General features: G+C 33.7%; 1 protein-coding gene across 2 annotated transcripts in view; it reads right to left on the bottom strand.

Moving 5' to 3' along the window:
• The window catches only part of LOC134708031 (protein C-mannosyl-transferase DPY19L1-like), a 311,728-nt gene that overhangs the window by 252,745 nt on the left and 35,687 nt on the right, over window positions 1–23,296 (bottom strand). The window contains exons 3-4 of one of the 2 annotated variants that reach the window (XM_063568274.1): window positions 8,236–8,323; window positions 1,497–1,634 (exon numbers count right to left, since the gene is read on the bottom strand). In XM_063568274.1, coding sequence (XP_063424344.1) covers window positions 1,497–1,634; window positions 8,236–8,323 — 226 coding nt within the window. The remainder of the gene's footprint in view (window positions 1–1,496; window positions 1,635–8,235; window positions 8,324–23,296) is intronic. The other variant, XM_063568275.1, reaches the window with a different exon arrangement.

The raw sequence follows: 23,296 nt of genomic DNA, 5'->3' as shown, positions 1-23,296 counted from the left end.
AGAAGATTTTTGTAAAAGATAACTAAGATTTACGAAAAATGGTTAAAAATTGACTATAAAGGGCAATAACTCCTAAAGGGGTCAACTGACCATTTCCGTCATGTTGACTTATTTGTAAATCTTACTTTGCTGAACATTATTCCTGTTTACAGTTTATCTCTATCTATAATAATATTCAAGATAATAACCAAAAACAGCAAAATTTCCTTAAAATTACCAATTCAGGGGCAGCAACCCAACAACGGGTTGTCTGATTCATCTGAAAATTTCAGGGCAGATAGATCTTGACCTGATAAACAATATTACCCAATGTCAGATTTGCTCTAAATGCTTTGGTTTTTGAGTTATAAGCCAAAAACTGCATTTGACCCCTACGTTCTATTTTTAGCAATGGCGACCATGTTTGTTGATAGATCAAAACTTCGGATACAATTTATAAATCAGATACCCTAAGGAACATTCAGTTAAAGTTTGAAAGGATTTGGCCCAGTAGTTTCAGAGGAGAAGATTCTTGAAATAGTTTACGACGACAGACGACGGACGATGGACGACAGACGACAGACGACGGACGATGACGGACGCCAAGTGATGGCATAAGCTCACTTGTCCCTTCGGGACAGGTGAGCTAAAAATGTGGAACAGAATATAGAGGAACCTGTACAAAATGAAAACGATCATTAGCAAAATATGACAATGATCAAGTAGATCAAAATATTGCACCTGGAGCAGCATTTGATAACCTTGAACAGCCTGTAAGGCCAAAAGAAAATAAAACCAAAGACATTCCACATGTTGGAGTAAATATAGTAAACAAAATGAAAGAAAATGACACATGGGTCAAAGCTTAGGTTGTAAGTAAAGGTGGTAAATCAACTGGAAAAATGGGTTTATTTGAACCTTAAGGATGAGAATGAAGATGCTCAGGTTGGCAAATATTTTGCCAAAGATTTTCAAGAGTTGTGTATAGCACAAGATGTAGATGAATTTAATGCAGTTGTTGTTCCTCAATCTAGGCATAATGAGAACCAAGTGAAACACGCTAAACAGCTAGAAATGGACAATTGGAAATCATTTATAGTTTATGATGAAATTCCATATGCAGGCCAGAAATTAGTGTCAACAAGTAAGATTTGCTCTTACTGCTTTGGTTTTGAAATATAAGCCAAACACTGAATTTTACTAATGATCTATTTTAAGCCATGGCGGCAATGTTTTTTTATGAAACAGAATATAAAACAAGAAGTTTATTCTAGATACCCTAGATAAGGATCATTCAGCTTAAGTTTGGTTGAAATTGGTTCAGTAGTTTCAGAGGAGAAAATGTTTGAAATAGTTTTCACCAGATAGACGACGACGACGGACAACAATGGACGCCAAGTGATGGATAAAGCTCACAGTTCCTTTGGAATGGTGAGCTAAAAAGTTGTAGGAAATCACATAAATTAAACAAATAATAATTAAATATTGCAAAGTCCTTGCTAAAACATTTTACTTACTTCTGGGTATAAGTTGAATCTTTTTAGTACATTAATTGTCAGAGGGTATTCTGTGATGTTGTCATACATAACTGAGTATAATCCCTGGACTACTGTTGGTGCTGTAATTATGGTCTTGTAATAGGAATAGTACAAACCCTGAAAAAGAAATAAATAAAGATAATATAGTACGTATGAATTTCTTTTGAGCTCTTTTTTCTATGTGCAACTTCAAAAATTTAACGTCGTTTGACGATCATTTAAGGTTATTTATTCTGGTAATATTTTTTGCATACCAGAATTAAAAGTATAGAAAAAGTGTCCAATTAGTTATAAACAACATATAAGCCTGCTAGATAATAACAAATCTAAACAAGAATGTGTCCAAAGTACACGGATGCCCCACTCGCTCTATCATTTTACATGTTTAATGGACCGTGGAATTGGATTAAAATCTTATTTGGCATTAAAATTAGAAAGGTCATACCATAGGGATAATGTGAACTAAGCAGGGTTTCCCCTGGGTCAATTTGTTTTTTCGCCACCTCTTTCGTCAACGCAAAATATTTTTCGCCACTTTATTATTTATTTCGCCAAGTACCACGAATATATTTTTCTTTTAAAATTTTCCTTTTTTCCAGCCCCCCTAAATAAGAAGTGGTTTTTACAACAAAACAAAGCATCTTATCACTTAGGATTGGTCCCTCGTGTAAAGTGTAGTCATTACATTGAAGTAGCAATTTTACCTGACCATATCGGGAAATAGGTATTTAGTCGGATCTTAACACGTACGTGTGATTATTTTTAAACCGGTTTTCGATCAAAATATACGAAGAAATGTCAAAATGTTTAGGACTTAATTAAATCCGTATTTCGGTAAGATTGTGCAAGCATACGATTTTTATTGCGTCTTACACTTTGATAAGGGAATAATCTGTAACTACTTTGTTCAAATATTCTGTAAAAACGTTAATTTTGAGCTATGAAAGTCAAGTGGCCAGAGAATTTTTCCTGAGGAAGTTTTAAAAAAGTGCAAAAAAATATTTTTCCTGTGGGTTAGCTTTCATTAGTCTTCACTATCTATAGATTAACAACTTTTGGTTATATTTATAATTCAGAATCATCATTGAAGATGGAGCGCGATTGCGCAGTTAATTAATTATATGGATGTGCCATTTGTATGATGAGTGACATTCCGTGGTATTATGTGCCAATTCGAAAAAGTTATACGAGAATTGTCTCCCCTTAACAGGTTCATTTTTTTTTATAATTTTGTTTAGGTTTCTGATATAATTTTGAATAATTACAAAATGAATCAATGCAATATATTTCAGATTTTGTTATTGATGTATCAAAACAATTGATGTACGAATATAATTTCATAAATTTGAAACGTTTAAATTTTTTACATACCAATATAAAGAACTTTTATTATTTTTGAAATAGACTATGAATAAAAATAGCATGAAATTACTTCCCTTCATGATAGATTGATTGGGAAATGAGCCAGAGTTAACTATTTGTGATCACAGAGAGGGACTAGCAAGCACATTTTGATTGCAGCTAATTCATTGTTAAAACAATGTTCCACTATATAAACGAATGTTATTTTATACAAATATAGGGACATAGTTAGCTAAATCTACACATTTTGTTTGAAATTATGAATTTTTATTGCACTAGATTAATATGCTAATTGAAGGGTTACTCTCATGCCAACCTTTTGAATAGATTTCTTCATAACGACAGTTTTCTTTTCTAGACCATCGTAAATAAGTAAAACTATATGCTTGAAACACGTGTGTCCCTGAAACGACTTTGAATTAAGTACCCACTCAAATCAATGATCTATATGAAAAATAAATGATAAAGTTTTAAATCAGAGACCTTTCTTGCTTTTGAACAGTTTTAGTCATAACAACAATTTTCTTTTCTGGACTATCAGTAAATAAAACAAGAGACTCTCAAGAGCCTGAATCGCTCACCTAATTTTTTTTTGGTTAAATCTCTCATCAGTTGATTATTTTGGCTTTTCAATTTATTTAAATATTCTTTGAATCGTCCTATTTTCTTCAAAAGCAAAAAAAAATCATTTTCTCCTATGTTCTATTTTAGCCATAGTAGCTATGTTTCTTGACATACAAGGAAATAAAGTATAAAATTTATACTAGATACTCTGAAACTCATTTTGCCTAAGTTTGGCTGAAATTAATACAGCAGTTTCAAAGGACTGACGGACGAACAGACAGAGGTAAAACAGTATACCCCCCTTTTTTAAAGCCGGGTATACAAACAGTTTATCTGTATCTATAATAATATTCAAGATAATAACCAACAACTGCAAAATTTCTTAAAAATCATTAATTCAGGGGCATTATACCTGAAAAACCAGTTACCCAATTCGGCTGAAAATTTCAGGACAGGTAGACCTTGACCTAATAAATACTTTAACTTCTTGTCTTATTTGCTCTAAATGCTGGAGTTTTTGAGATATAAGCCAAAAACTGCATTTTACCCTGTGTTCTATTTTTAGCCATGACGGCCATGTTTTTTGACAAAATAGAAAATAAAACACAAACTTTATTTTATACACCCTACTGATCATTCAGTTGAAGTTTGGTTGAATTTGGTTGAGTAGTTTTAGAGGAGAAGTTTTTTTAAAGTTAGCAAATATGATGAACAAATTGTGAAAAATTGTCATTAAAGGACAATAACCCCTTAAGGGGCGTCAATTGACAATTTTGGTCATATTAACTTATTTGCAGATCTTACTTTGCTGATCATTTTTGCTGTTAACAGTTTATCTTTATCTATAATAATATTCAAGATAATGACCAAAAACTGCAAAATTTCCTTAAAATTACCAATTAAGTGGCAGCAACCCAACAATGGGATGTTTGGTTCATCTGAAAATTTCAGGGCTGATAAATCTTCACCTAATGAACATTTTTACCCCATGTCAGATTTTCTCCAAATGCTTTCGTTTTTGAGATATAAGCCAAAAACTGCATTTGACCCCTATGTTCTATTTAGGATTTTCTTACCCCAGGAGTAGATTACCTTAGTCGTATTTGGCACAACTTTTTGGAATTTTGGATCCTCAATGCTCTTCAACTTTGTATTTATTTGGCTTTTTAACTATTTTGATCTGAGCGTCACTGATGAGTCTTATGTAGACGAAACGCGCGTCTGGCGTATAAAATTATAATCCTGGTACTTTTGATAACTATTTAGCAATAGCGACCATGTTTGTTGATAGATCAAAACTTCGGATACAATTTATAAACAAGATACCCTAAGAAACATTCAGTTAAAGTTTGGAAGTATTTGGCCTAGAAGTTTGAGAGGAGAAGATTCTTGAAATAGTTTACGACGACAGACGACGACGACAGGCGACGGACGACGACGGACGCCAAGTGATGGCATAAGCTCACTTGGCCCTTTGGGCCAGGTTAGCTAAAAAAGGAGAGGAAGCGTAAACATTTTGCTTCAAACACGCGCGCAAAGTGGTTAATAAATCCCTTTTGTGACATGTGACAGAAGCCATTAAACCATATTATTTTGTCATATCATACAATCAACACCTTTATTAATTAGTCCTTTGATGTCGATAGCTATGAACAGATGAATGGAATGAACTTATTATTGTCATAATTGATTTTCTGTCAAAATCTTAACTAGTTCAAGGTGAATTCTGAGTATTGTCTGATCGGTAAAGTCAGAGAAACCCCAAAAAGTAAATAAACAAGATGGCTGAAAATAAATCGTTACATATATTTCTTTCGCCAAATTCTTTCGCCAATGACGAATTTTAATTGCCACAATTTTTATTTTTTCGCAAATTGCGAAAATGGCGACCGTTAGCGGAAACTCTGGTACTAAGTTTCAATTTGATTGGACTTAAACTTCATCAAAAACTACCTTTAATAATAAAACAAGAGGCTCTCAAGAGCCTGAATCGCTCACCTTAATTCTTTTGGTTAAATCTCTCATCAATGATTATTTTGGCTTATCAATTTATTTAAATGTTTTTTGGATCGTCTATTTTCTTCAAAAACCAAAAAAAATAATAATTTTCTCCTATGTTCTATTTTAGCCATAGTAGCTATGTTTCTTGACATACAAGGAAATAAAATATAAAATTTATACTAGATACTCTGAAACTCATTTAGCCTAAGTTTGGCTGAAATTGATACAGCAGTTTCAAAGGAGAAGATTTTTTTAAAATAAGTCAACATGATGAACAAATTGTGAAAAAAAGTCTTTAAAGGGCTATAACTCCTTAAGGGGTCAATTGACAATTTTGGTCAAATTGACTTAATTGAAGATCTTACTTTGCTGAACATTATTGCTGTTTACAGTTTATTTCTATCTATAATTATATTCAAGATAATAAACAAAAACAGCAAAATTTCCTTAAAATTATCAATTCAGGGGCAGCAACCCAACAACAGGTTGTCTGATTCATCTGAAAATTTCAGGGCAGATAGATCTTGACCTGATAAACAATATAACCCAATTTTAGATTTGCTCTAAATGCTTTGGTTTTTGAGTTATAAGCCAAAAACTGCATTTAACCCCTATGTTCTATTTTTAGCAATGGCGACCATGTTTGTTGATAGATCATAACTTCGGATACAATTTACAAACTAGATACCCTAAGGAACATTCAGTTAAAGTTTGGAAGTATTTGGCCCAGTAGTTTCATAGGAGAAGAATTTTGTAAAAGATTTCTAAGATTTACGAAAAATGGTTAAAAATTGACTATAAAGGGCAATAACTCCTAAAGGGGTCAACTGACCATTTCCGTCATGTTGACTTATTTGTATATCTTACTTTGCTGAACATTATTGGTGTTTACAGTTTATCTCTATCTATAATAATATTCAAGATAATAACCAAAAACAGCAAAATTTCCTTAAAATTATCAATTCAGGGGCAGCAACCCAACAACAGGTTGTCTGATTCATCTGAAAATTTCAGGGCAGATAGATCTTGACCTGATAAACAATATAACCCCAGGTCAGATTTGCTCTAAATGCTTTGGTTTTTGAGTTATAAGCCAAAAACTGCATTTGACCCCTATGTTCTATTTTTAGCAATGGCGACCATGTTTGTTGATAGATCAAAACTTCGGATACAATTTATAAATTAGATACCCTAAGGAACATTCAGTTAAAGTTTGAAAGTATTTGGCCCAGTAGTTTCAGAGGAGAAGATTCTTGCAATAGTTTACGACGACAGACGACGACAGACGACGGACGACAGACGACAGACGACGGACAACGACGGACGCCAAGTGATGGCATAAGCTCACTTGTCCCTTCGGGACAGGTGAGCTAAAAAATTAACCCGACACTTAAGCTTGCACTTTCATTTGTTCAGTGGACCGTAAAATTGGAGTCTAAAGTCTAATGTGGTTTCAAAATTAGAAAGATCATATCATAAGCAACATGTGTACTAAGTTTCAAGTTGATTTGACTTGAGCTTCATCAAAAAGTACCTTGACCAAACACTTAAATCGAAGCGGGACAAACGGACAGGCGAAAGGACGGACAGACAGACGGACGGAAGGACAGATTGACAGCCAGACAGACGGAAGGACGGACGAACAGACGCACAGACCAGAAAACATAATGCCACTCTACTATTGTATACTATTGTAGGAGGGGCATAAAAAGGGCCTTTTTGGAACCAAAGGGAGATAATTTGGAGCTTTTCCAATGATATATACATTTTAAAAGTCAGCTGGGGCCAAACCAAATTGATTTTTTTATTGATTTTTGTACCATATCATAAAGTCATAATTAATAGTGTAATAAATATAATTTGTTATGAAAAAACAAATGTTTAATTTTTTGCTGAATTGTTTGTTCCCGCGAACCTCCTCAAACACAAGTTATTGATAATGAAACAACAAAAATGCTTATTTTGGGACCCCTTTTATTCCTAAACTATTGGGACCATAACCCCCAAAATCAATCCCACCCTTCCTTTAGTGGTATTGAACCTTCTGGTAAAAATTAATAGAGATCTTTTTACTAAATCTAAAGTTATAGTCTTGAAATTCTAGTTTTTCCACTTTTTTGCCACTAATTTTGCCTTTTTTAACCCCCAATTTCAAAACATTTTTATACATTACTCCCTTAGGTCAATACTAACCCATTCATGGTATGGAAACTTGTGGTATAATTTTCAGAGATTCATACACTTAAACACAAGTAATTGTTTGAAAACTACAAAAATACTTATTTAAGGCCCCTTTTTTGGCCCCTAATTCCTAAACTATTGGGACCATAACCCCCAAAATCAATCTGAACCTTCCCTTTAGTGGTATTATACCCTCTGGTAACAATTTAAAGAAATATCCATTCACTTAATCTAAAGATATTGTCCGGAAACAAAATGCGTCTTTGGACGATGCAGACAACAACGACGACATGATACCATTATATGATGCAAATTTTTTTAGCGGTCATATAAAAAGTTAACGACGAGGACAATGATGGATGTGTGATGACTGACACCAAGCGATCAGGATAGTTCACTTGGCCCTTTATATGTATTTCCCTTAAACTACATATTATTGATTTGGTGAAAGATGAGGCAATCAATTACTTTGACCCAGGTAAATCTGTCGCATCTGACAAGTAAAGGATAGCTCTCTCTATATATATAAGGTTGTCCTGAAAATAAAAACTTGTCCAGCTTTACATAACAATTTTTTTACAAAATCAATCTGTACATAACATTTACCTACCATTTCTGTGCGGAAGGCCAATTCCCTTTCAAGATTTGACAAATGGGAAAAATGTCTTTCTCTTTCAAACATACCATACACATGATTTCTGAAAAAAATAAAATGAGGAATGTGTCCATGATGCCCCTGCTTGATTTAATGTTATTAAGGGACACAACTCAAAAACTATAAAAGTGATTCTACCCAAATTTGTACTTGATCTGAGTTTTGTGAATAATAAGTCATCTTTTTTCCATTTGTATAATGTAAAGGGGCATAACTCGAGAACAGTAAACATAAAGCCACCAAAATTCAAACTTGATCTTTATTTTTCAGTAATAAGCATTGTGTACAAGTATCCTAACATTCGGTACAGCCAAACTAAATGAATAGAACTGAAACGAAATATTCAGCAATTTTTCCATTTGTAAAGGGGCGTAGCGTTAACTCTAGAAGGGTAAAAGTAACGCCTCAAAAATTCAAAATTGATCTGTGTTTTGAGGTAATAAATATTGATTATAATTTTTTTAACATTCAGTTGAGGCAAACTAAAGTAAGGGAACGGATATAAAAAAGAAATGCAATTTTTCCACTTATAAAGGGCATAACTCTAGAACAGTTAAAGTGACACAACTAAAATTCAAACATGATCTATGTTTTGTGGTAATGAGCATTGTGATAAAGTTTCATAACATTTGGTTGAAGCAAACTAAAGTTAGAGAAAGGAAACCAATTTTGGGACATACGGTTGGACAGACATAAGGACGGACGTACAAGGGTAAAGCTTAATGCCCCCTCCACAATGGCAGGGGCATAACAATGTTCAAATTGAACTATTACCCTCTAGAAACTGAAATTGCAATCATGTTTTAACTCATCACTGTTCAGCTGCTGACCAAATACATGAAATATGAATTTGCCTGAGAAACATATGTCATGAAAAAAATTGAAGTTGCCTGAGAAAAATATGTCATGAAAAATTTGTAGCTGGTTGAATTTGTCAAATTGAAACATTAAAAAGGATCTTGGCAAACAAGATCATTGGAGAACAACACATTCATGAAACTCTTCATATACATTTTTTTATCAAACTTTATATCAATTAAATTGGGATATCTGTTTTTGTGTGTCAATTCTCCAAATTATAGATTCTTAACATGTTTTAATTGTATCCTTAGGTTACAATGAAGAAAACACAGTGTATTTAATCACATTCAACCTCAAATTTCATTATAAAGTTTAATTTCGATTATCTTAAGGGAAAAGGTTTGAAAAGAAATAAGTAACAAATATCCTTCCTTTTTCCAATTCTTAATTTCTTATACATGTATATGTCAATACTTCTGTTTCTCAAATGAGTATATGGCCAGTTAAACAAGTTACATTAACTAAAAACAAACAACATACATGACATATTCAAACAATTACAAATCACAAATTAGTCAGTGGCGTAGCTTGACCTTTACTTCTAGTGAGGCAAATATTGTGAAGCTTGGGAGTTGAGTCCTCATTCAGGTTTTGAGTGAATGGGATCGATTAATCTATGTTGAACATCGTCATATTTTATGTATGCCTTTTCTAAGTCAGACCTTTTTTGAGTTTCTAAGTCAGACCTTTTTTGTTTACATATTTTGTTTAGTTTTATATGCATACAAATAAATTAAGTAACTATTTTTTAAGTAAGAGGTTTAATATGATATGGTACAGTTTTGTTCAATGTTGAAATGCATACCAAGAGTGTATACAGTGTACACATGTGGCTTGTTTGGTATAAATTGTAATGTATAACATGAATTGCCCTTGTGTGTGTGTGCCTTTGATTTGTGAGTATTGTGACAGTAGCTTTCCCTATAACAATTGCCAAAGCTAAAATTCAAAAAAAATTTAATGTATATGGCAAAGAGGTCAACTTTTAACAGTTGAGCAAGTATGGACATACCATGTACATGTAAGCTGAATTAGGATTAGGATTGAATATTTGACATAGCTTAGGTTTGTAAAACTAAAGGAATGTGGTCACATAACAAAAGAAATTGCTTCGCCAAGCTCAGCTGCATACGATTGCAGAGGTCTAACCCTGAACTGTTCAGGCACAATTTTTAAGCTTAATACAGGTTTGAATTTGGATTGTAATTAAAAATATTTGACACATAATAGGTTTCTGACACAGAACAACTGTAGTCAAAGAAATCAGAATTAGTAATATGCTAAATTTTTAGCTTTTGTCTAATACACCTTGCCCCCGTCCCAAAAATATAAAACAAATTACCCCAATTTTTTTTACTTTATGCAATACTGTTGCATATTTACCCCAACCCAGAAAAAAAATAGTAATCCCCCCTCCTCAACTTCTTTTTTTACAAAATTAAAAATATTCCCTGAGGTTTGTTTGTATGAACTTCAAAACCGCTAATTTTAGCAACTGGGTGAGGTGAGGGGGGTAAACTTTCTGTTATTATTCAAATATTGTAATTATTATACACTTTGCAGGTGTTCCGTACAACATTTTTTTAGTTTTTGAGTGCCTGCGCCAACGTGACCCAGAAATTATTTTATTCCAATGTCATAAGAACTGTTTTTGTTATCTAAATTGCCATATTCTCCTCCGTGTCACGAAGGCGCACGTAGGTTATTAAATTTTAAGAAACAATGGCCAAAAATCGTAATTTTTCCTTTTTTTGGCGATTTTTATGCCCTTTTACCCCCAGTTTTCTAAAATTAATGGTTTTAAAGTTTATCCAAACAAACTTCAAACATGGTTATTTCCAAATAAAGGAATATTGTTATCATTGTATTAAGAGTGTATATAAGTTGTCAGAAGTAATTTCCTGTATTAAGTATATTGAATGAGAATTAACGTATGTTTTACTTTATATTATTAGCTGTATCGATTACGTCGTATATGGCGCAACTTTGTCATGTATTATTCAGAACGTTACCGTTGGGTCAATATTTTAAGCGTGAACCCAAAAGTGTACATTTATGAGTTCTTAACTGGAAGAACTAGATATCATTGAGATGGGAGCCATCTCTGTGGGCCCCGCTGGCAATAACGTGGGGTAAATAAGTTGTATGGATAATCTGATATGAAGCATTATTTGAAGTTATTACATAGTCTCATGTGTGATTTTAATCTAAGATTTTAAGTTAAAACTGTTAAATATTCCCATCTTACTTTCATAGTATAATTGTGATATGACTGCATGATGTGAACTCATTGTTGACTACTCTAAGGTGACTTCTGGATATATGGATTGATGTTTGAACAATGTTTAAAGGTGCTGCCCAATTGATATTTGTCACATATTTTTAGAATTATGCCTTCAATATATTATGACCCACCAAGTATAAAGTATGAAATATTAACGGTTCTCGACAGGTAGAGCGGACACAATTTGTTAAGAACAACGAACGGATGGACAGACCGACAGACTGACCTTAGACCTAGGATGCATACATTATGACACATTCTCTGGTGTTGGTTAATATATATGTTAAGTTGAAAATGTTTGTCAGGTATAAAGTATGAAAGTATAACAGCTGTCCTCTCAAAATATAGTGTGGATCAAATTTTTTAGCGATGGACAGACCAACAGACAGACAGACCTTTGACCAAGGAAGTGGTACATTCATCATGAAACACCCTCTGGTGTTTGTTAAAATGGATGTCAAGTATAATATTTGAAATCATAACGGTTCTCAAGATATAGAGCGGACACAATCTTCACCACAGGACACAGGATTGTTAACTGAAACCAAACTTTTTTTGACGTTGACCTTTGACCTAGGAAGTTGTACATACATCATGACACGCCCTCTGGTGGTGGTTAAAATGGATGTCAAGTATAAACTTTGAAATCATAACGGTTATCTTCATATGGAGCGGACACGATCTTCACCACAGGACACGGGGTTGTCAACTGAAACCAAAGTGTTTGACCTTGACCTTTGACCTAGGAAGTTGTACCTACAACATGACACATCCTCTGGTGTTGGTTAATAATCCTGTTAAGTATTAAGTATAAAATCATAAAGGTGTTGGTGTTGGTTAAAATGGATGTCAAGTATAAACTTTGAAATCATAACGATTCTCAAGATATAGAGCGGACACGATCTTCAACACAGGACACAGGGTTGTCAACTGAAACCAAAGTTTTTTTTACCTTGACCTTTGACCTAGGAAGTTGTACATACATCATGACACGCCCTCTGGTGGTGGTTAAAAGTATAAAGTATGAAATCATAATGGTTCTCTAGATATGGAGCGGACACGAAAGTGTTACGGACGGACGGACGGACAGACGGACGGACGGACAGACAGACGGACGGACAGACGGACGGACGGATGGACGGACGGACGGACGGACAGACGGACGGACGGAAGGACGGACGGACAGACTGATCACTATAGGGTGACCCGTCTAAAAGCGGGGTCCTAATTAATATGTCTAGATATGTTTATTCATAAAAGTGTATATTGTTATAAGCATTTTGAGTCGAGGACTTCTATAATTTATGTTGACAAGCGTTTTTCTTCCTGCTTAGAATATTTACTTCCGGTAATTTGAAATAAATACCAGTGCAACGTCACGTTCGTCAGTCTTTGCTGTGTTTACGTTTGGCTTGCAGCAGACTCATCCCAGGGGGTCCTAGAGGTAAGAAGTAGCTCATTAGCTGTATGCCTTGCCTTTTATTTATATCGTCTTTGAAATATGTAAGATAATCCCAGTTGACCCGTACGAGAATACATGAGAAAGATCACTATTTTAGTAGCTTCGCCCCTTATGTTTATTATATATTATTGTTGGAATATTGTACTTGTAATTGTATGGAAACATTTCGGCTGTTTAATAAAAGTATCATTTTTACTATTGATCATTTATTCACGCTACCAATGATGAGAGAGAGCTGACAACAAATTTGACGTTCGTATTTATTTATTACCCCGTGTATTTACTAGTTTTATGAGTATTCGTATTTGCTGGCTTTATAACTATATCAAAACATAGCAAGAAGCAGAAATTACGACAAAGGACAATAACTCCTAAAGCGGTCAACTGGTCCTGTTGACTTATTTGTAAATCTGACTTTGCTGAACATTTTTGCAGTTTACAGTTTATCTCTATCTATAATAATATTCAAGATAATAACCAAAAACAGCAAAATTTCCTTACAATTACCAATTCAGGGGCAGCAACCCAACAACAAGTTGTCCAATTCATCTGAAAATTTCAGGACAGATAGATCTTGACCTGATTACCAATTTAACCCCCAAAAGTTTGATTTCATTTGGCCCAGTAGTTTCAGAGGAGAAGATTTTTGTAAAAGTTAACGACGACAGACGACGGACGACGACGACAGACGACGGACGACGGCGACAGACGACGACGACAGACGACGGACGACGACGACAGACGACGACGACAGACGACGGATGACGGACGCAAAGTTAAGAGAAAAGCTCACTTGGCCCTTTGGGCCAGGTGAGCTAAAAACGGCAAAATTTCCTTAAAATTATCAATTCAGGTGCAGCACTCTAACAAACAGTTGTCCAATTCATCTGAAAATTTCAGGACAGATAGATTTTGACCTGATTAACAATTTTACCCCATGTCAGATTTGCTCAAAATGCTTTGGTTTTTGAGTGAAAGGCCAAAATCTGCATTTTAACCTTTTGTTCTATTTTTAGCAATGGCGGCCATCTTGGTTGGTAAGCCAGGTCACCGGACACATATTGAAACTAGATACCCCAATGATGATTGTGGCCAAGTTTGATTTAATTGGCCCAGTAGTTTCAGAGGAGAAAATTTTTGTAAAAGATACCCAAGATTTACGAAAAATGGTTAAAAATGGATTGAAAGTGGCAATAACTCCTAAAGGGGTCAACTGACCATATGATCCTGCTGACTTATTTGTAAATCTTACTTTGCTGAACATTTTTGCAGTTAACAGTTTAACTCTACCTTTAATAATATTCAAGATAATAACCAAAAACAGCAAAATTTCCTTAAAATTACCAATTCAGGGGCAGCAACCCAACAACCAGTTGTCCAATTCATCCGAAAATTTCAGGGCAAATAAATCTTGACCTGATTAACAATTTAACACATGTCAGATTTGTTCTTAATGCTTTGGTTTTTGAGTTATAAGCCAAAACTGCATTTTACCCCCTGTGTTCTATTTGTAGCCATGGCGGCCATCTTGGTTGGTTGGCCGGGTCACCGTACACAATTTTTAAACTAGATACCCTGATGATGATTGTTGCCAAGTTTGATTTTATTTGGCCCAGTAGTTTCAGAGGAGAAGATTTTTGTAAAAGTTAACAACGAATGACGACAGACGACGGACGACGATAGACGACGGACGACCGACGCCAAGTGATGAGAAAAGCTCACTTGGCCCTTTGGGACAGGTGAGCTAAAAATGATAAAATAGGGGGCCAAATACGGGCCTTATCGTACCTTGTTCTTTCCATTGGAGATGCAACAATAACTACCCATTTAAATACATCTTTAAATTTAAAAGTCATGTAAGAGAAAATAAATACATCAGCATAAATTTGATAGTAACTTCTTAAAGTAAATTGACAGCTAACCATCTCAAGAAAATACTATGTTTCTTAATACATAATTTTAAAGCAGTATTAACGGATGTAATCCAACATATTATGCTAGGAATACTTTTGGATTACCTCCCTTACACTGCTTTAAAATTGTCTTAATTGTCCATTAACCAAAACTCTTGTTTTTCCCCTTTTTGTGCCCCTAATTTCGAAATGGTTTGAGCCATAACCCAACAAAGCCATTCCTAACCATCCCTTCGCGGTATGGAAACTTGATATGTTGGATTACCTCCGTTAGTACTGCTTTAAACTTATTTATAATTTCAGAGATATTCATACACTTAATTAACACAAGTTATTGTCTGAAAACTAGCAAAATGCCTTTTCAGGCCTCTTTTTGGCCCATAATTCCTAACGGTTAAGACCATAACCCCCAAAATTAGTCCCAACCTTCCTTCAGTTGTTATAAACCTGTGTTAAAATTTATTGATTTCTATTGACTTATCTATAATAATAAAATTACGAGGTCCAATTTGTAAGCCGTCATCACGTAAAAACGATGAATCAAAGAATTCAACTTTACATATAACTAATATAGTACAATGGTGTTGATTAAAAATTACACCACTCCATGCTCCTTTGTTTTCCACGTAATTGATATTGCCAATAATTAAGAAGTTCCGGATCGAATCCGACACCGATGCCAATAGTATATTCACCTGTTACCTATTACCTTATCTGTACGTTCCGCATCTGACAGGCGCACCACCAAATGGTGTATTTAGAATTTTGCTGTATAATGTTGAGTAAAAGATACTCCATTCCATGCCCTTTTGTTTTCCAAATTATTAATATTACCAATAATTGATAGGCTCCAGGTCGACGGGTCCAAACAGAAAGATTTTGAAAGTAGAGAAAACTTTGCATCTTATAAGACCTCTTATAATCGGCATGACTTTATCAGATGACAATACCAATACTAAAATAAGGCATACGAATCGTTATGTATTTTAATTCATGGACCCGCGATATCCCGTGTGTGTTCTAGTACTACAAGTTATTATCCAGAGAACATCTGTCTTCGGATGATGCTGACGATGACAACAACTCGGTTAACAAGGAAGACATGATACCAATATACAACCAAAAAAATTTAATTTTGCAAAGTTTAAAAATATGAATTGGACATTTACCTATAATGGTCTAGGACAATTTCCAAAATCTAAGTACATTGTAAGAATCAGCATATCGAAGAGCCCAATTTTTGATGAAATTAAACAAAGGTTTAATCTAGGACCCTTTGGACCTCAATGTGGTATTATCTAATTAGTTATCAAAATAAATACAGGTTTAAATTCAGCGTTTTAAAGAACACCTAATATATATATAAAATTTTTGTTGAATAAACAAGTGTAACTGCGAGCTACTGCTCACTGATGATACCCCCGCCACAAGTGGATAATATAAATAGTGTAAAAATATGCAAGTGTTCGGTAAACAGGAAGTTGTCAAGTGATGAATCTGAAAACGCATCACACGGTATAGCTGACTTATATAAATCCTGAAACCAAATTTCTGAAATCCTTGTATTGTAGTTCCTGAGAAAAGTGTGACGAAAATTTCCAACTTGGTTATCATGTGTAAAATCATACAAGTGTTCGGTAAACAGGAAGTTGTCAAGTGATCAATCTGAAAACGCATCACACGGTATAGCTGACTTAGATAAACCCTGAAACCAAATTTCAGAAATCCTTGCATTGTAGTTCCTGAGAAAAATGCGACGAAAAAATAAATAGTGTAAAAATATGCAAGTGTTCGGTAAACAGGAAGTTGTCAAGTGATGAATCTGAAAATGCATCACACGGTATAGCTGACTTATATAAATCCTGAAACCAAATTTCAGAAATCCTTGTATTGTAGTTCCTGAGAAAAGTGTGACGAAAATTTTCAACTTTGCTATCATGTGTAAAATCATACAAGTGTTCGGTAAACAGGAAGTTTTCAAGTGATCAATCTGAAAACCCATCACACGGTATAGCTGACTTAGATAAACCCTGAAACCAAATTTCAGAAATCCTTGTATTGTAGTTCCTGAGAAAAATGCGACGAAAAATATTCATGACACGGACTGACGGACGAATGGACGGACGGACGGACGGACGAATGGACGGACGGACGAATTGACGGACGGACTAACGGACAGACAGAGGTAAAACAGTATACCCCCTCCCCTTTTTTTAAAGCGGGGGTATAAAAAAGTATAATTTTGCACCCAGATTTCAACAAACTTGGAAACTGGGCTTTAAAAATCTTATATTTAAACACATGTTTAGATGAAGCATTTGATAGAATTATATATATTTAATTGATTTTGAAGTAACTCAATCACCATTATAAAAAAACACTTTTGGATATCAAAAGGGCCAATAACTCAACAAGGAGAAAAGCTAAAATCGTGAAATATTGGACTTACCCTTCATTTACATCCCAAAATCGATAACCAATACTTCCTCCGAAAATCTAGTTAAAAAATGGAAAACCCAAGGTAATAAAATGCTTCGCTGAACCCAGCCTGATACGAACGCAGTGGTCGACCCTGAACAGTTGGGAAAAATTTGGTCACAATATTTAAGCTTGATACTGTCTGAATTTGGATTGTGATCAAATTTTTGACACAAAATAAATGTGGTCAAAGATCCAACAAATCTATTGCGCAATAGCGTGAATATTTATAAACAAAGGAAGCAAATGGATTCATGACAAAATCGTGTTTCTGTGATGGTGAATAGTTTGTACATCTTACTTTACTGAAAATTCTTGCTGCGTACAATTATCTCTATCTATAATGAACTTGGCCCAGTAGTTTCAGTGGAAAATGTTAGTAAAAATTTACAATTTTTGTAAAAATTGACTATAAAGGACAATAACTCCTTAGGGGGTCAATTGACCATTTTGATCATGTTGACTTATTTTTAGGTCTTACTTTGCTGTACATTATTGCTGTTTACAGTTAATCTTTATCTATAGAAATATTTAAGATAATAACAAAACTAGAGGCTCTAAAGAGCCTGTGCCACTCCCCTTGGTCTATGTGAATATTAAAGTAAACAAAGGAAGTAGATGGATTCATGACAAAATTGTGTTTTAGTGATGGTGATGCAATTGTAAATCTTACTTTACTGAACATTGTTGCTGCTTACAATTATCTCTATTTATAATGAACTTGGCCCAGTAGTTTCAAAGGAAAATGTTAGTAAAAATTTACATTTTTTATGAAAAATTGTTAAACATTTACTATAAAGGACAATAACTCCTTCGGGGGTCATTTGACCGTTTCAGTCGTGATAGTTTATTTGTAAATCTTACTCAGCTGAACATTATTGCTGTTTACAGTTTATTTCTATCTATAATGATATTCAAGATAATAATAAACCAGATGATCCGCAGGGCGCAGCTTTATACGACCCTAAAGGTTGAAACCCGGAACGGTTGGGGAAAGTATGGACACAACATTCAAGCTGGATTCAGCTCAAAATTTGGATTGTGATTACATAAATGACACAGCATAGGTTTCTGACACAGCATAGGTTTCTGACACAGAATGAATGTGGTCTAATGAACTTTTTTTTTAAATTTGCCTTTGAGTAATTCACTATGCTGTTGAATATTAATCCTCTCACAAAAATGTTTGAAGAAATTTTCTTTTTATTTATGAAATCTGAAATGAGAAAAACTGCCCCCCCCCCCAAATTTTGTTTTCACATCCCCCTTTCCCCTATTCCAAAACTGATTTCAATTCAAATTTCTAATGGAGTTTGAAACAATAATTGCTCATTTAAATACATCATAAAATATTAAAATGTTAAAAAAAAAGTGCTTGTTATCACTGAATGGTAAAGATTGTTTTAATATATCAGTTGGTAGTAAAAGTGAAAATATATTGTATATTGTATAAAACAATGATTTACTGTGAAAGTACTTTTATTCGTGGGATACAAATTTTCGTGGTTTTCGTGGATGACTTTATCCACTAATTTAGGTGTCCAACGAAAAAAAACAACCATTGTCCAAATCAAGACAAGGAGAGATCCCAATCGATATGTTTGACTACTGATATGATCTAGAGAATATATTGAATAACGCCAAATCTGAGAATACTTTAATAGCAGTCACAGAACAACAACAGCATGCAGGATTATACCCATTTAATCTTTAATAAACTAAACTGTACACATTTTTATCGTTTTAATTCTCATAAAACATGTTTTTGATCGATGAAAGTCAGATTTCCGGTATTAATATGCTAATATGATAAAGTGTTCATTTTATATCCTCATAGTTCTCGTACAGTACTTATGGGAAACAATACTTTAATGCTGGGCTTGATGTTGACAATTTAAGATACGTTTATAGCATTTGTTTATGTTACTGTTTTCTTAATTAGGTAACATTTTTATGGCCTAATTAACACCTTTGATGGTCCTTACATGAAACAAACCGGGGTGTGGTATTCAGTACGTAGGAGAAACTGGGCGATATTTATCTAAACGCACTCAAGAACATCTGTATCGTTTTAAAAGACCAAATAAATTCAAAAGTATCATTTACCAACACCTTAAGAAGCACAACCATCCTTTTAAATATTTAGCAGTTCAACCTTTAGAAGTAGTAAATAAGCAGCCTGGTGAATCGCATTCAAAGTTTGTACGATCACGGAAAATAATTGAATTAAATTGGATTAAAAAATTACATACAGTTTACCCTCTGGGTCTAAATGATAATATCATGGGAATTGGTCATATATCTAGAACCAATTCCGTTAACATTTTGGATATAGTTTCTAAAACTGTTTGTAAAAACCGTTCTCACGGTCGTAGAACAAATCGCAATCAAAGAAAATTTCGGGCCAATCATACCAATATTTCGGACCTAATTTCTATTTCAAAAACATTGGCAGACATTATCTGTTAACAAAACTCTGTTCGTTACCGGTTAATAAGTTAAATAAAATTTTGGAGGATTGCAACACAATTTCATATAGCAGTCCTAAGTATGAAATTTTTCAAATTATTATGGCATTGTAGTATTCTAAATTATTTCCCAAAATTGATCGCCCTGAAGATCATAAAAAACATTTTATTAAAATTAAGTATGTCAATAAAGGCTTTGATTTTGTAAATATTGCCGGTATATTTATCGACCATTCTGTTCAAGAACAAATCCCTGGATATTTTGACAATACTGAGCTACCTCTTATTTGTTATATTTACAAGAAATCTACCCGGAAATTTAGTCAATTGTGTAAAGATGTTAATATCAGTGAAAATACACCTACTTAATGTAATTGCAGTAATTCCGAATATATTTATGGACCCATTTCCCATGTTATAACAGGAGATCTTAACATCGTTCAAGACCGAGAGTTAAAATCATTCCTCAGTAAAGGACCTTAATACGTCCCCCGTCAATTATTAATTGGAATGAGTGTCGTAATATCATCCACGACTCACTCCATACTTACTGTATGAAATGGATAAAACGGGAAAAAGCTGACAAAAAATCTTTGGACTCTTTTTTTAATTCAAAGAACATTTTACTATTAACAATAACCACAATAAACCTATTTCTCGTATCAAACATAAACTAAAAGAACTAGCCAAGGAATTTGTTTTTGTCCCGGCCGATTAAGCTGCTAATAATATTATTATTGTTTGACGTAAATTTTACATTAAGGTTCTGAAAAAGGAAATCACCAATTCACCAACATTCCAACTGACTCCATTTTCAGACCAGATGCTCCGCAGGGCGTAGCTTTATACGACCGCAGAGGTTGAACCCTGAACGGTTGGGGCAAGTATGGACACAACATTCAAGCTGGATTCAGCTCTAAATTTGGATTGTGATTAAATAGTTGACACAGCATAGGTTTCTGACACAGAATGAATGTGTTCTAATAAAATTAAAATTTTTGTTTTCTCTTAGAGCAATTCACTATGCTGTTGAATATTATTCCTCTCAAAAAAATGTTTGAAGAAATTTTCTTTTTATTTATGAAATTTCAAATGAGAAAATTGAACCCAATTTTTTTAATCACATCCCCCTTCCCCTTATTCCAAAACTAATCTCAATTAAAATTTCTAATGGAGTTTGCAACAATTACTACTCATTTAAATACATCATAAAATGTTAAGATGTAAACAAACTGCTTGTTATCACTGAATGGTAAAGATTATTTTAATTTATCAGTTGGTAGTAAAAAGTTAATGTATATATAACAAAGATTTAAGTTGATTCTGGACAAAGAAAGATAACTCCAAATAAAAAAATTCTTACAATTAGATATTTCTTGCTTACTATTCTGGACAAAGAAAGATAACTCTAATTAAAAACAAAATTGCTATTTCACAATATTTTGCAATAAGATATTTCTTGCCATTGCGCAATACTGTGCAATTGAAAAGACTTGCTATTGCACAAAACTTAATATAATTTTAGATCCTGATTTGGACCAACTTGAAAACTGGGCCCATAATCAAAAATCTAAGTACATGTTTGGATTCAGCATATCAAAGAACCCCAAGATTTCAATTTTTGTTAAAATCAAACTAAGTTTAATTTTGGACCCTTTGGACTTTAATGTAGACCAATTTGAAAATAAGACCAAAAATGAGGAATCTACATACACAGTTAGATTTGGCATATCAAAGAACCCCATTTATTCAATTTTTGATGAAATCAAACAAAGTTTAATTTTGGACCCCGATTTGGACCAACTTGAAAACTGGGCCGATAATCAAGAATCTAAGTACATTTTTAGATTCAGCATATCAAAGAACCCAACCGATTAATTTTTTGTCAAAATCAAACGAAGTTTAATTTTGGACCCTTTGGACCTTAATGTAGACCAATTTGAAAACGGGACCAAAAGTTAAAAATCTACATACACAGTTAGATTCGGCATATCAAAGAACCCCAATTATTCAATTTTGATGAAATCAAACAAAGTTTAATTTTGGACCTTTTGGGCCCCTTATTCCTAAACTGTTGGGACCAAAACAACCAAAATCATTACCAACCTTCCTTTTATGGTCATAAACCTTGTGTTTAAATTTCATAGATTTCTATTTACTAATACTAAAGTTATGGTGCGAAAACCAAGAAAAATGCTTATTTGGGTCCCTTTTTGGCCCCTAATTCCTAAACTGTTGTGACCTAAACTCCCAAAATCAATACCAACCTTCCTTTTGTGGTCATAAACATTGTGTTTAAATTTCATTATTTTCTATTTACTTAAACTAAAGTTATTGTGCGAAAACCAAGAATAATGCTTATTTGGGCCCTTTTGTGGCCCCTAATTCCTACACTGTTGAAACCAAAACTCCCAAAATCAATCCCAACCTTTCTTTTGTGGTCATAAACCTTGTGTCAAAATTTCATAGATTTCTATTAACTTAAACTAAAGTTATAGTGCGAAAACCAAGAAAATGCTTATTTGGGCCCTTTTTGGCCCCCAATTCCTAAAATATTGGGACCAAAACTCCCAAAATCAATACCAACCTTCCTTTTGAGGTCATAAACCTTGTGATAAAATTTTATAGATTTATATTCACTTTTACTAAAGTTAGAGTGCGAAAACTAAAAGTATTCGGACGACGACGACGACGACGACGACGACGACGCCAACGTGATAGCAATATACGACGAAATTTTTTTCAAAATTTGCGGTCGTATAAAAACGAAATCTGTAACAAACAAACTTTTAGCCACCGCTTTACAAGCAGAGCCAAATACAATGAAAGTCCCAACTATGTATTGGCTTCCGAAGCTACACAAAACCCCTTTCAAATATAGATTTATTTCGTCTTCAAGCCTTTGTGCAACTACTAAATTGTCTATTATTCTTACCAGCACACTTGGTACAATTAAAAACCTTATAATAAATTGTTCAAATAAGGCCTTCGAAAAAAGTGGAATAAATTACTTTTGGAGTGTCAAGAACTCGTTGGAAGTACTTGACAAATTGCATGCTTATATTGGTGACTTTGAATCCGTTCAAAGTTTTGATTTTTCTACCCTGTATACCACATTGCCTCACATTCTCATTAAAAAAAAATCACACACCTAATTAAATGGGCATTCAAACTAGAGGCTCTAAAGAGCCTGTGTCGCTCACCTTGGTATATGTGAATATTAAACAAAGGAAGCAGATGGATTCATGAAAAAATTGTGTTTTGGTGATGGTGATGTGTTTGTAAATCTTACTTTACTAAACAGTCTTGCTGCTTACAATTATCTCTATCTATAATGAACTTGGCCCAGTGGTATCAGTGGAAATGTTAATAAAAATTTACAAATTTTATGAAAATTGTTAAAAATTGACTATAAAGGACAGTAACTCCTTAGGGGGGCAATTGACCATTTCGGTCATGTTGACTTATTTGTTAATCTTACTTTGCTGAACATTATTGCTGTTTACAGTTTATCTTTATCTATAATAATATTCAAGATAATAACCAAAAA

This window comes from Mytilus trossulus, chromosome 2 (assembly GCF_036588685.1).
Source record: "Mytilus trossulus isolate FHL-02 chromosome 2, PNRI_Mtr1.1.1.hap1, whole genome shotgun sequence".
Taxonomy (NCBI): domain Eukaryota; kingdom Metazoa; phylum Mollusca; class Bivalvia; order Mytilida; family Mytilidae; genus Mytilus; species Mytilus trossulus.
Note: the sequence above shows the minus strand (reverse complement) of the source record. Positions and strands in the feature narration are given on the sequence as shown.